Raw genomic sequence first — 14932 nt, 5'->3', positions numbered from 1 at the left:
CTGCTCATTCACTTTTCATTATTTCATGCAAGTCTATCCATGTTTTTCTAAGATTATCAAACTCACAATTTCTATAGTACAGTAATACAATAAGCACAAGTAGCATCTATATGTCACTTTAAGGTTTACAAGACATTTTACAAAGATTATTTTATTTGATATGAGAATGATTAGAGCAAAGTAAACATAAAAATTAAAAGTAGAATAATTAAAAACAATCAATGTTGTCGACAGGGTTTGAAGAGTTGACCTAAGAATCAATGAAATGAAAGCCTGAATACCAATTTCATATAACTCATCAAAGAAAATTGTCTAGAAGCACTGGTACCATAGGGTGAAATGCAGATTGATACTATTGTCAGCATGTTATTAATGCTAAAGTCTTTTGGATAATTTCCTTTCTCATTATCCACTCTTGGTAGCATTCACCATATATGGAGTGAAACAATTTCAGGATCTCATGTCTATAGTATGATTTTTTTAGCTTTGTAAGCCAAAAGACTGTGAACAGCTAGGACAATGCACCATGATTAATAATATCAGAAGCAAAATAAAACCCCGTCACTACCACCCATAACTTTAACCCAAATTAGCCTAATAATCTTCAGGTGCTCATGTAGCTTATTAACTCAACTCTATTTTAACTGGGCAATACCTAGCCACCAGTAGAAAATTTCAAAGCACATTTTCTGCTTGGAGACTATAGGTAGCTAAGAGTGACAGAAGCAGAAGCCTTCTGGAAGGTGCCAAGTTCAGTGAAAACTCCATTAGTTGTCTAAAAGTGGCACTTTCCTATAATCTCTAGTATAGTATATCCAACTGGAAAATCACAAAGAAACTAGGAAAAGTCACAAGCATAATATAAAAGAATTTAAATAACCTCAACTTACCATAATATGATAATACTGAATCTGAATCCAGGGACTGTAAACTGAATGTATCTTTTTTGTTACATGGTGCCTTAGAATAGAACTTAAAGGGCAGAAATTTTATGATGTGTCTACTCATTGCCTAGTGCACTATTAGAATTTTTAAAATATTAAATGTTACATGTATTCAAATTTTAACCAGCAATATCCATTGGTGAGGAATGTTTTGACCAATTTGATTTCATGCTATGTTTAGACAATTTCCATTTTCTCCCTCCATTCTGAGTGAGGTGTACTCTATATGGAGTGAGATCTATATATAGATCTCACTCAGCCATGTTGATGGCATGATACTTTCTCTATATAGGAAATAATAGAGAGGAAGAACATTTCAAATAAGGTACCTTTCTCTAACCAACTTGCTCTTCTTTTGAATTTAAAAATGTTTTTATTTTTACATTTGCTGCCCCATTAGCCTCAGTTTCTTGCCTGTTTCTGTCCTTATTAACCCAGCCTACTTCCAGTCTGATGCCTAGAAATGTCTTTGCATTGATCATTCTTCTCTGACATGATTTCAAACTTAAAAAAATACTCTAATATTCCCTAAGGTGTTAGCCATGTATAAAAGTTTCTTGAGAACAGAATGGAAGAGCCTTTGTTTAGCAGTATCAATACAAGATTCTATATCGCTCATTTTTCTAGGAATCCATCGTCTACCTCTTGCTGAAGCCTCCTGGTGCAGGGTAAATAGTCTGTGGGATCTTCTCTACCCACCCCCACCCCCTTAAGGGGAATGGGGAACCTGTGCCCTCTTTTTCATCTTCTACTGCTAGTACAGCACCCCTTGGAAAGGATTCAAGAAAAAAGTTACTCACATGTATGAACAATTGTCAACAACAAAGTATCCCACGATGCTGAATGAATTTAAATGTTGGAGAAGTCCAAATCTGTGGACACCAAAAGACTGAAGTAGAAAAAGGAGAGTCGTATTCTTTCATATGACATTGCTTTCCTTTTAATTTATGTGGCTACAGTCTGTAAACTGTCTACTTTCTCTTTTGAAAAGAACATGAAAGTTTATTCCTGAAATCCCAATGATAAACATGTAGTCACCAAAGAATTACTCACAGGATTTTCCTCTTCCCTTGTGCTCCTTGCTACTGATCCTAACTTTCCCAAGGGACATGGGAGTCTACTAGAAAACAATTCAAGAAACTCAGAATTATGGTTGCTTTAACTGATGAGGGAGACACAAACTTTGTAATAGGTGAAGGAGTTGCAAAATCCAAATGGAGTAACCTTCCCATAGCAGATCCCCCCAGAACATTAGATTTGTAGTTAATAGATCTAGGTTCGAATGCTAGCCCTGCAATTTACTACGTTATGTAGCCTTGGGAAAGTAATTTAACTTCTATAGGTCTGTTTCTTTATCTACATAAGCCATTTTTTGGCTAAGTTCTAAAAGACTTGACCAACCTCCTCACACATATATCAGGGTTGGCCTATGGGGATCCAAACAAGCCTTTTATCTCACACAGATGCCACTCTGGAGGTCTTGGGGGGGCAGTCATGTACCAAAAGGATGATGGTCACCAGAAACTGGTTACATCTGCCAGAAGAGGCCATAGTGACATAGAAACTCACTATTCCATCCATAAACTTGAGTTCTTAGCTTTGATGTGAACTATTACTGAAAAGTTAAAGTGTATGGAATTAAATTGCTAATGTGGCCTGACAATAAACCACTGACATTTTGACCAGTGCCAAGTTTGAAACTGCTTGCCAGTTTAAAAATCAGCTACCAATTCAACATTCACTACCTGCCAAAGAAGATCAATGTGGACACAGATTCTCTGCCTCAAAGGCAATGCCAGCTGGTTCACAGCATTTTTTAGGTGCTTCCTATGTTTCAGACAATGTATTACATTCTGAAAATACAAAAAGAAAGACAATTCTGCCTTCGAGGAGCTTATATTCTTTTTTTTTTTTAAGCAATTGGGGTTAAGTAACTTGCCCAAGGTTACACGACCAGCTTTTTTTGTGTGGGTGTTAAGTATCTAAGGCCAGAGCTGATCCCGGGTCCTCCCAAATAAGGGGCAGGTGCTCTTACTCACTGTGCCACCTAGCTACCCCTAGGAGCTTATATTCTAATGGGGGAGGACAACTCATAAGGAGTTGAAAATCAATGGAGAGAGAAGACATGTGACAGAGATGCTATGATTATATCTAAGGAAGGAATTAAAGTTGTATGTGATATTCAGGAGGTTGGACCAAAATCAAGCGGAAGTGTAGGTGAGCTTGGGACTCCCATCAGTGTACCAATAGCACCTATGATCCTTGTTTCATTGAACCATCAACCTTCTCTGCCTTATTTTTCTTGAATGATGAACAGGTGGTTGATTAAGGATTATAAGAAATTATATGTTAGGAAGCAAGACAGTTATGCTAAAAGGCTCAAGCTTTATTCCCAAGAAAACACCCTAGTGTTAAAACAATGGTAGAAGTTGGAACTGTGCAAGTAAGTGCTGCATTAGTCTGTGAATGATTCCACAAATGGTACTAGGAAGCAGTTGGTGCTGCCCAACATATATCATTGACCATGAAAGTGTTTCCTATAACTTTGAATAAAAGGGTCAAGAGAACCCTGGAGGGGCGGCCAGGTAGCACAGCGAGTAAGAGCACTGGCTCCAGTGTTGAGAAGACCTGGAGATCGAATCCCGGGCTCAGACACTTAGCACCCACCCAGAAACACCTGGCCGTGTAACCTTGAGCAAGTTACTTAACCCCAATTGCTTAGGGGCGGCCAGGTGGCTCCAGTGTCGGGATGACCTGGATCAAATCCGGGCTCAGATACTCAGCACCACACCCAGAAATAACTGGCCATGTAACCTTGAGCAAGTTACTTAACCCTGATTGCTAAAAAGAAAAAAAAAAAAGAGAACCCTGGAGCTAGTAAGAAGCACATTTTCTTGGTCCAAGATGGCAGCAGATGTCACTAAGAAGGGAGACAATTGTATGTTTTGTTCACAGAAAAGTGGTACCAACTCAAGCTATGTATCTGGAGAATATAAGCACTACCAAACCTTTGGATTTGATCTTCTTTGCCACTTTCTTTCCTGGAAGGATGTTGTAATAACAAAAAGTTATTTTTTAGTAGCAATTGTTTATTTCACCAAGTATGCATAGCCATATTGTCAGCATGCTATTAATGTTAAAGCCTTTTGGACAATTTCCTTTCTCATCCTCCACTCTTAGCAGGAGCCAGAAAGAAGTCAGAATTGTGATGGAAGTATATCTCAGTGTATCAATTCTTGGTCAAGATCCATTCTGACCAAGGCAGAAATTTTGAGAGCAAATTACCCAAGGACATGGTTGATTTTTGCAAGCATGATGTCTAGAACTATGCCTTATTATCTACAAGAATGCCCATAGCCCATGTGCTTCAACCATACGTTGTTGAACATATTAGGATTACTGAGACCAGAACAAAGAGAGAGTCAACATGTAGCATTTCTAGTACAAGTATATAATTCTACCATGAATGATGTGATGAGCTTTATCTTACACTTGCTCATGTTCAGATGAGAATCATGCCTTCATATTGACTTGGTCTTTGGAGTCTCAGAGGATAGAGAGAATGTAAATTCTCACAGCAGTACATTTTAGCAAAGAGACTGAAAGATGGCTACAGTTAGCCGTGTCTTCAGCTCAAAAGAGCTCTGATTGAAGCCAATGATGGCACGGTGGATGGCAAGACCTCCAACGAGTAGACAGAGTGCTGAGAAACTCAATGTTCAAGGGACATCCAAGAAAGCAGACAGGTATAGACAGCAGCTCCATGCTTAGTTGTGGAGAATGGACAACTTGAGATTGTCTGGACAAGCCCAGAGACTGGAAGAGACTATTTAAAGATACTTTGTGGCGACCATTAATTAACCATAGGAGTGATAACTGAATTCTCTTATTATATAGCAGGTAAAGACAAGTGGTGGATATTTATTGCCATGAACTCTAAAAACAAAAACAAACAAAAACTACCTTCCACCAGTATAAAGACTGTCTGAACCAGACACTGGCACGGGAAATATCTTTTCTAGTGAACAAGACATGAGTACTGGGCCCAAGTTCAGCAAGGACTGACTAGAACTTCATCCACAGAGAGATATGTAACAAAGCCTAATAACACAAATAACCAGCCTGGAAATTCTACAAGTTCTGGTGTAGGAATATGTTTGTATTGATTTGCTTGTATATTTTCTCTCTCATTTGATTATAAGCTCTTTGAGGGCAGGGAATGTTTTTTGCCTCTTTTTCTATCCTCAGGGATTAGCACAATGCCTGGTACACAGTAGGCACTTAACAAATCTTGCCTGATTGACTGAATGCAGGACTGTAGTTCTGATGAGGACTTTTATTAACCCGTACTCAACTGGTTCAGGTATGGTGGTAGATAAATCAGCAAGTTATTAGATTAACTCCAGGTTAACCTATAATACCACAAATATAATTGGAGAAATGATTACAAATGAAACCAGATGACAGTACTAAAGTTTCCCCATGTAATATGTGCCTTGCATTTAATTGTGTGTTTATTGATGTACCTTAATTACTTCATACTCTGTTATGTTGCTGTCATTATTTTGCTGTTTATGATTAACAGCATGCCAGTGTTATGCAAATGTTACAATTATGAGTTGCAAGTTATGAGTTGAAATACTGTTTCTATATTTGCATATATTAATGCCTCAGTGCATTCTGTTGTTTTATAGGCCTATTGATATAATGTGGCTAGTTTTCATTACTTTGCTTTTGTGTTCTTAGGATATGCACAGACAAGTGATATCTGCATGTAATTTTCATATGATTCATGAAAGCTTATATCTTATGTAAACCAGTATGAATCTTCCCACAGCATGTGACAGAAAGTATAGAAACAACTCAGGACATGCACTAAAGGGTTATGCTGTTGTCAATGTCATGGTAAGAACCATAGGAAGAAAGGTGGTGCTATTCCTCAATAAAAATGTCAGATGCTACCAAGACAGAAGTAGCTTGAAAAAACTGTGGAAGGCCTGTGGAAAGCCATTGGAGATGATATCAATGTCTTGTCATTATTCTCATTAGGAAACCTGAGCACCATTCACTTAATTAAAGGCAAATAAAAAGAAATGTGGAATAGAATCTAGAAAACAAAAATATACATACAATCAATCAACAATTAAAAGCAAAAGCCAAAAGTTACAGTGTAATAAGAAGTCAAAACAATGTAAAGAAGAAAACGAATAGTTCAAATTCAATACCTGAAGAACGAGGATATGAAAATTTTCAGGTTGTCTATATGATCAAAAGAAGACTGATGCAATCAAATAAGAAACAGAAATCTCATATACCATTACCATGATGAAGAACAAAATGGTGACTGAAACTCTGACTTCTTTCCAAAATTAGAAAGCTACAGGGCCAAATAAGATTCATGTTTATTGGCTCAAATGTTTCACAATCATGACACAGAGTTTCATAGGAGCACATGAATTACCAGGGAAGCAATTTACCAGCTCCTTTTCTGATGCAAGCCAGATCTGATCCCATCCTTCTTAACAGAAGACACTGCACATTTATTACCACAAAATGAAAACATCAGTGGCCCCTCCAAATATAGATAAATTATGTATCACTTTTAGGTAGCACTTCTAGAGTTTCTATTGAGCGTAAATTTTTAATGCTTTTCAAGTTGTTATAATGCAATACTAATGTATAATAAAAGCACTTATAACTTTAATCTATTGCATGTTTAGTCATGGTACACCTTTGTGTACCTGCTTTAATGATTAGCATCGTTTGCACTAAAGCATGTCATGGTGGTGATGGTGGGGGAAAGAATTGGTTTTTCCAATTTGTTCCTCTACATCTTGCCTTCTTGTAAGTAGCAAAACATGTGTCGTAGTTTGTAATGATGATTATAAGCAGGGCCAGCCTCCAACCCTATGTCGCCCCATCTCTTTCTTAGATTCACAGGAGCAGTTACATCACAGTGGCCTGGTTGCTAGCCTAATCAATGATTTCCATGGAGCCCAATTGGCCAGGGTTTTGGTGTTCCTGTCAGGCCTCCACAGCAGTCACAAGGCACACAGATTGCCCACCGAATATTGCCCAGGTTGGCATTCACTTACGTTGTTATTTGCATACCCCAACCCCTGCAAAGCCCCTGGGCTTTAAGGGCATGGTGGTCATTATTAGTACATTTTCTTCATGAAGCCATAATAATGACTTATCTTACAATTTGTGATGTGTTTTATGCACATTATCTTATATTTTCCCCCTCATGACAACAGTATAAGCAATCTTTCTCTATCCACAGGTGTGATCTTGCTCACCCTACTTGGAGGTACAATACTATTCTCAGCAACACCTGCTACATTTTAATCTTCCAAAAAATATCACATGACTCTTGAGCACACTTCCTTGCACTAGTCACTGTACTGGGAGCTACCACTGTTGACTATGAATATAGTATATAATTGCTTTATATATGCTTGATTATGCATGATTTTTGAATATCCATACTGATATTATTTTAGAGTATAATCTCATAGGGAAAAAAGATGCTAATGAATGGGTCAGCTTTTATTGCTTTGTACAATACCTAAAAGATTGTCATGTGTTAGTTTTTAATTTTTTTTTAATTTTTAAGTAAACTTTTATTGACATCTTTTGTTTTTAGATCATCTTAATGATTCCTTCCTCCCACTCTTCCCCCTCACAGAGAGCCATCCTTTATAACAAATAATTTAGAGGAAAAAAAAAGTCAGTTCAATAAAACTAACCAATTCTTTTCAAAAGTCTGACACTGTCTCCTAAACTCATAGCTCCACACTTCTGCAGAGAATAGAAGGACTTACCTGCTCATTAGATCTCTTCTTTGGGCCACGCTGGGTCATTATAATTTCACATCATTGATTTTCAATTCTTTACAATAAAATTGTTGTGTCATTGTATTACTTTTTTGCTTAGTTCTGCTTACTTTGTGTCAGTCATGTAGATCCCAAGCTATTCTGTATTTGTTAACTATTTCTTACACAAAAATAGTCGTGTTTATTGTTGTTCAGTCATGTCCAACTCTGCGTGACCCCATTTGGGGTTTTCTTGGCAAAGATATTGGAGTGGTTTTCCATTTCCCTTTCCAGCTCATTTTATAGATGAGGAAACTGAGGCAAACAGGGCTAAGTGACTTGCCCAGGGTCACACACTTAGTACGTGTCTGAGGCCAGATCTGAACTCAGAAAGATGAGTCTGGCTTCAGGCCCAGCATGCTATCCACTTCCCCTCCTAGCTTCCCTGAAATAGTAGATCATAGATTTGAAGCTGGAAGGGACTTTAAAGACCAATAAGTATCACCTCTTTAGTTTATAGGTGAGGAAAATGGGACACAGAATGATTTGTCCAGTATGACAGAATATCTAAGGGCAGGATTTGAATTCAGGTTTTCTTCACCATAGCTCTAGTGTCCTCTCCACTATACTACTCTGCCTCTGTTCCTCTGCATTCAGGTATTACAATTTGTCTAGCCATTCCACATCAAGCAGCTAATAAACCAGAGTCACAGGATTTCAATTGAAACCAGTAGCTATCTGGTTCAGTCTATATCTGAAAAATTATCCCCTCAACAACACACCCAACAAGGGATCATGCAGTTTTTGCTTAAAGACCTCTAATAAGGGGTAACTAACTCCATCTCAAGGCATCTCATTACACTTTGGGATAGTTCTAATAATTAGAAGTTTTTCCTTGCAACAAGCCTCAATTGGCGTAGATGTAACTTCTATCTGTTGCTTCTATTTCCATCCTCCACAGGCTCACCTGGGACTAAGGTTCTGGCCATGGAAGTTTAAGTGCCTTCCTGGGGACCCAAGTACAAAAATGCTAGTACAGAAGGAATCACCTGCCTCCTCCTTCAGGCTGCTGGCTCTGAAAGGTTCTCTTGCCTAACAGAGTCAGGCAAGCTATGCCCTACTAAGTCAATGCCGTATCTTTGCTCAATATCCCCCGCTATGGCTATGTAAACCTCCTTTTATTAACTATCAGATGTTCTATGACATTCTTACTTTCATTCCAGTCTTGAACCTGAGCTACCAGACCAGCCTGAGTCAGACTTGGCCTACTACAGGAACCAAGCAAGTCTAAGCTCTCTTTCAAATAAATGACAGACTTCCAAATATTTGAAGATTGCAATCATGGCCAACCCTGCACATCCCACCCCCCTTCACTTCCCTACCAATGTGTATCTTCTCTTCTCTAGACTGAAATTCCTACTTTCTTCAAATGATCTTTTAAACTATTTGGTTGTGCTTATTAAATTTAACACTACCTATCTTTCTTTAAAATAATGTAAGCTGGCTCCAGTGTGGTGGGATTTGTATTTTCCTGGTCAATAACATTGTAAATATAGTACCAATGTTTGCATAAGATAGGCACCAGCTCAGTAGTTCTGAGGTAATTAGTGGCCCGGGGAACATGGGTTCTATCTTTTCCCCTAGCTTTTTTTTTTCTTTATAGATTTCAAGTTGGTTATAATGATAATGATCCTACATATCTATCAGTTTATCAATTCAGGCAGGGACCATGTCTTATTTAGTTTTTGCATCTCATTGCCTAACATTTTTTTCAATTCAATTATTTCAGTATTTAATAAACATCTATTGGAGTTGTAGGCAATATTTCATTTCTGACCTCATGTGAACTTGATTTTCAGAAATTTCTTTATTTTCCAGTTTGATTTTTCCTCAGTTATTGAGCTCAGTTTCTCTGACTCTTATACTAGGTTATTTTTAATTTTAATTTTTAAGGGACTGAAGAGATAGAATTACATTTTTTTTTTAAAAAGTCAGTAACTTCTGTTGACTGGTGATTTAGAAGTGGAAAAGTCTGAAGAAAAGGGTAATTGAGATTACAAAACGGAGTAGTTTAGCATTCTTTCCCATTTCTTCCCCCCCCCCTTTTCATTTAATCAGGAAGGTGTCTTGGTTAGCATGAAGGTGAAGTAAATCTGATACCTTCTCCCCACTCTTAACCCTTTCCAATCTGTGGAGCTCAGATTGCCCTTTATAATTGGCCCACAGAGAAACAACTTTAGAAAGAATTATCACTTAGTAGCATGACCTAGTATTATCAACCTAGATAACCTGCTATGTGACCTTAAGTTACTTCATTATACCTCAGTGTTCTGTACTTTGGGGAGTCAATGACAAAACGTTAACTGTAACATATACCAAATCACATTATTAGCTGCTTTTGAGATTGATAGAATAATTTTTCCCTTTCAAAGTATTGATGAAAACCAAATGTTAAGCTGGTTATGAAAGCTATGGAAAAGAAAATCACAGGTTCTCTCATAGAGATAACTGTCCACTTAGATAAAGCAAATTGGGCACACAACAATTTGAAAATAAGTTTATCTTACAACCTATATTCTCGTTGAAAAACATTGGAGGGATGTCTGCCTGCTCAAAACTGGGCAATGATTTAATAGAACTGTTGGGATTAAGAACTTCTTGGCCCTAGATTTCCATCCTGTAGCCAAATTCTGACCAGACACTTATCTACCCAAACAAACAAACAAAATTGTCACCTTCTGCCTTTAGAAATGCAAAGAGTTAAGTCGTCAATCATTTTACCATTTAGCATTCCTTCAGAATCACTTCCAGAAGAAGCCTTTAAATTACAAACAAGTCAAGTAGGTGATTTTTTTTTATTTATTTATTGTGACGATTCAACAGTACAAGGGGGAAAGACAGTTAGTTTTAAAGTGGGTATTTAACAACAAAATCCTCACCAATAAAAATCCAAAGTCATATCCTGATATTAAAAAACCCCCAACAATATACTTAATGCCCATTACAAATCAAGATCTGAAATCTATGCACTCTAATATGGGGTGAATAAGAAGAAACAGGGTTGCGTATTTACTAGAACTTCTGTTAGAATCCAATACCCAGACTGCACCTAGAATAGAACTCTGCACTGATCGATTTATTGATTAAAGGATCAGCTTAACTATTTGCTTCCAGGCAATTTCAGGTCTTTTTTTTTTTTTTTTAATGAAATTAAAGTTAATCGAGGTTTTTTCCCCCCCTGTTAAATTAGACCGTGAGAGGAGTGAACCTATTTTTAGTAATCTAAGAAAACTGCTGCTCGAAGGAAGGGCTTTATCTGAATGTACACCAAACTCAAATGCAGGTTAGGCCAACAGAAAAACTGGCGAAAGTGGAAATCTCTTCGTTTCCGTTTCTAAAAGGATAAATAGCGACGCTGGGGGTGGGTGGGAATAAAACAAAAAAAAAATTACATTTAAAAACCTACGAAGTTCCCTGAAAAATAGCAAGCTAGCCTCAAATGAAGATAAACGTCGTCTTAGACGAGCATTTCCAACAAGATTTGGATTTTTGAACGCAGTAATAGAGCTTGCTCACCCCCCAAGCGCGAGTCTCGGCCCAAACGCTGCCTAACGCCCTGTGCGTTCACATGTAGCATTCCGTAATTAATCAGTCTCTCCTAAGGGATCTTCCAGAAATACGAAAGATTCCTTCCTCAATCCCAACCTCATATGTACTTTCCCCTCGAAGAGTCCATCCAATGCTAGTGGAAAGTAGACACAAAGGCTGCTATTCTTTCTTCCTGGAGGGGAAAGAACCCCACCCCTAGACATCTCCCCCCCCCCGCCCCCAGTCCCTTAACATAAGCGCCAGAGGACAGTTTACTGGAGATGAGGAAAGGGTTGTTTTTTTTGCAGCAAAACAAGAGACTTGAACAATCCCTACATTTAGAGATGAAAAGAAAAGGACTAGAAAAGTCGGCTAGACCTACACCTGCAGGGCAGGGCGGAGTGGAGAGGGGAGGGGTCTGGGGAGTAGAGACTGAAAGGAGAGATATGGCTGCACTCTATTTTAATCCACCCTCTTGCAAGCGGGAAATCTACCCGGAACGATCCGCCAGAATTAAAAACAGAACAAAAACCAAAACCCATCTTTTTCTGTGTCTTCATTCATTACGTCCCTATAACCGCAAATGTTCTTGAAGGGAATCTCCCCGCCTTCTCCCTTGTTCCACCGTCCCCGGTCTTCCTCCCCTCCCCAAAGAGAGTTTCCATCTCTCGATTTCTGTAGTCTCACACCTCCCTCCACCCCCGCGTTCTTCTCTTGCTGCTAGTGGCTCCAGGGAGAGGGGGATGGAGAAGGGGCGAGGATGGTAGTGGTAGTGATCAGTGGGGCGGTGGCAGGCTAGGGAAGGGAAAGGAGGCAGGGTTCAATGGGGTCTGCCCAGTCTCTTCACTTAGAGAACTGAGTCTGTACCGCAGCTAGCCCGAGGCCAGAAGGAATTAAATGCGGGAACTTGCAGATAGCACAAGTGCAGAGACCAGGGCTGCCCGGGAGAGGGAACTGACCACACGGCGGCTCCTCCAGCGACAGGTACTTGCTGGAGTGTAGAGTCTCCGGGTGGTTCACTCCCCCTGGGGCCAGCAGCACCGATCCCGGGGCGGCGAACAGGGGCAAGCCGGCGAGCAGCAGCCGCGGCCCCGGCCCACTCATCTCGCCCAGGATACGCCGCAGCTCTTGCAGGGAGCTGCCCAGGAGAAGGATGTAGTTTCTGGCGAGGAGCAGCGTGGCGATTTTGGAGAGCTTCCTGCCCGGGGAACTCTGGCAATGAGCGGCAGAATAGGGCATTATGACTTCTCTCAGAGCGTCCATGGCCAGGTTGAGATCTTGCATCCTTTTCCTCTCCCGGATGTTGATTTTCCTCCTCAGCTGCTGCTGCTCTTCCTTCAACTCCGTCTTGCTGCTGCTGCTGCTCCCGCTCTCCCCACAGCCGCTGCTACCCTTGGCATTTTTTCCCACGCCCTGCTGCAGCTGCTCCAGAGGCGGGTCCAGCTTCTCGTGGACTTGCTTAGGAAGGAAGGTAGCAGTGGCAGAGGAAGAGGACAGTGGCTGCCTATAGCCCACCAATTCATATGGGGAAGCCCCGAGCTGCACATCCCCCGGCCGTTGTTGCCTCAACATCTTAGGCAGAGCTGCTTTCAAACGAGCCTAGAAACCTTCATAGTAAAAAGGGAGTAGAGTGGATGTAGGAGAGGGGGTGGTAACGTGTGCGTGTGTGCGCGCGTGTGCGCGTGTGTGTATGTATGTGTGTACTCGCGTTCTCGCTCGCGGGGGAGGGGGGGGGATTTTCCAAGCTGCTGGTAGAGGTGACAACGAATCCACACTTCTACGGCTCCCCGAGTGTTTTGCGAACCTTCCCAGCTCCCAAGATATGGTTGCGGGAGCTGTTGCTTGAGGATGTTGGGAGAAGGGCATAGAGGGAAGAAGTGTACCGACCGGAGGTCCTTTAAATCCAACTCTTGAACTTGGGGAAAAGAAAAGAACCAACTGGGTCGAGAGTCTGGGCTGAGGCAAACACTCATTGGTTGGGGCGCCCACGTCGCTGCCGCTAGGGAGGGGGAGGTGGGGGGAGTGTAGAGGTGATTTTTGGCACCATTGAAATAGTTTATTGTTAAGGAACTGTGTGATTCTCTCTGCCGTGGTTCAGGCTATCACGCGACTCGATTCTCCAGGAAGGGGAAAGAAGAGGGCCTTTTTCCCCCTGATGGAGTCGGGGTGTTAAAGTAGAGATTATTTCCTTGTTGGAACTAGAAATCCAATGCTTCTACCCAGTTCCCTTCCTCCCTCCTCCCGTAGCCTGCCAAGAGGCAGAAAAGGGCTTATTTCTCAACAAGGTCTCCTGTCCTTGGCATTTAGTGTGATATCAATTTTTTTTGTCTCCACTTTCATTACTGTTTTTTTTTAATAAAGTATTGTACAATTTTATAGATGGAAGGGTGACTTGGAGCTGTCTAGTCCAACCTCTTCATTTTTTGGAAAAGTGAAAAAATAGTGTGAGATTATTTGAGTTTTCCCAGACTGTTCTGCATATTCATCTTCTACAGTTACCAGACTTTGCCACTCAGTTACACCTAAGTGCTCAAAGTTGTCTGTTAAAAGGATTAAAAAAAACCCCACAAAACAACCCCAAACCCTATAGTGCACAAATAGAAAAAAAAAAAAACAGCAGCTAGGGGCTATAAAAACCAACTGGTTAGTAAGATGTACTTAGTGTGGAATACAAACACTCTACCACCCTTTAAGCATTATCATTTGATAGCAGTCTAAAAGTACTATAGTCTCTTTCATAGCTAAATACTTGTCCATGATGTTAGAGAACATGTTGTTGCTGTAGGTCAGACGGGGAAGAAGAAAAGAAAATATTAATGCTCAATGTTCTGCCATATCTGTAGGTGTCCTTATGACTCCAGAAGCTAACAGAAGGAAGATAAATTTCCATCACATTTATGATCTTTGAGGCAGAAATGGAACCCTTCACATGAAAAGATCTTTGATGAATAGCAAAGGGCAATGTTAGAAATAAGATTTGCAGTTTCGGGAGCTGTCCACTCTATTCAGAATCTCCTTGAAAATTTGAACTTCACCAAGGTTACTTGGTTTACTATACAAGGATCTTATTTTGAATCATGTACCTTGTGGAGATGGAATCTTTGAGTATTTCAACACATAGTTTTCTTTTTTTAAAAAAAGATCCAAGAACCTATTTGCTAACCATTAACATGAAGCATTCCTGGAAATGTTTAAAAATCACTTTCATTGATTCAGGGTTTACAAAACATTTCCCACACATCATCCCTTGTGGAGAAGGTCTACACTTGTCCCATCCACTGCCCACCAGTGAGCAGATAAGCCTAAGAGCCCTGGGAATAGCAGCTCCCAAACTTCCCACCCATCCATATTTCCCACCCAAGTCCAGCCCAGGTCCAGAAATCATTGTCCAGGGAGCCAACTCTTTCTGAGACATGACCTGCTAACTCCTTCAGGTGCTGCAACCCACTTCCTGACCACCACCACCCTGCCCCCAATCAGACTGAAGAACAGGAAAACAAAGTTCGTGACACAGTTGGACAAAGTTCTTGGTGCCATCAAAGGACTGAACATTAAAAATGAATGACTTGGAATGGCTAGGTGGTG

General features: G+C 40.3%; 1 protein-coding gene across 1 annotated transcript; it reads right to left on the bottom strand.

Moving 5' to 3' along the window:
- Nucleotides 1–11599: 11599 nt before the first annotated feature.
- Nucleotides 11600–13207, bottom strand: OLIG1 (oligodendrocyte transcription factor 1). The gene has a single exon (XM_069074800.1). The coding sequence runs from the start codon at nt 12917–12919 to the stop codon at nt 12191–12193; it is 729 nt and encodes a 242-aa protein (XP_068930901.1). The 5' UTR covers nt 12920–13207; the 3' UTR covers nt 11600–12190.
- Nucleotides 13208–14932: the final 1725 nt, after the last annotated feature.

Source organism: Petaurus breviceps, unplaced genomic scaffold (genome assembly GCF_028583685.1).
Source record: "Petaurus breviceps papuanus isolate PSGF00001 unplaced genomic scaffold, PetGlider_PUasm1.0 90897, whole genome shotgun sequence".
NCBI classification, from domain to species: Eukaryota; Metazoa; Chordata; class Mammalia; order Diprotodontia; family Petauridae; genus Petaurus; species Petaurus breviceps.
This window is presented reverse-complemented; position numbering and strand designations above follow the sequence as displayed.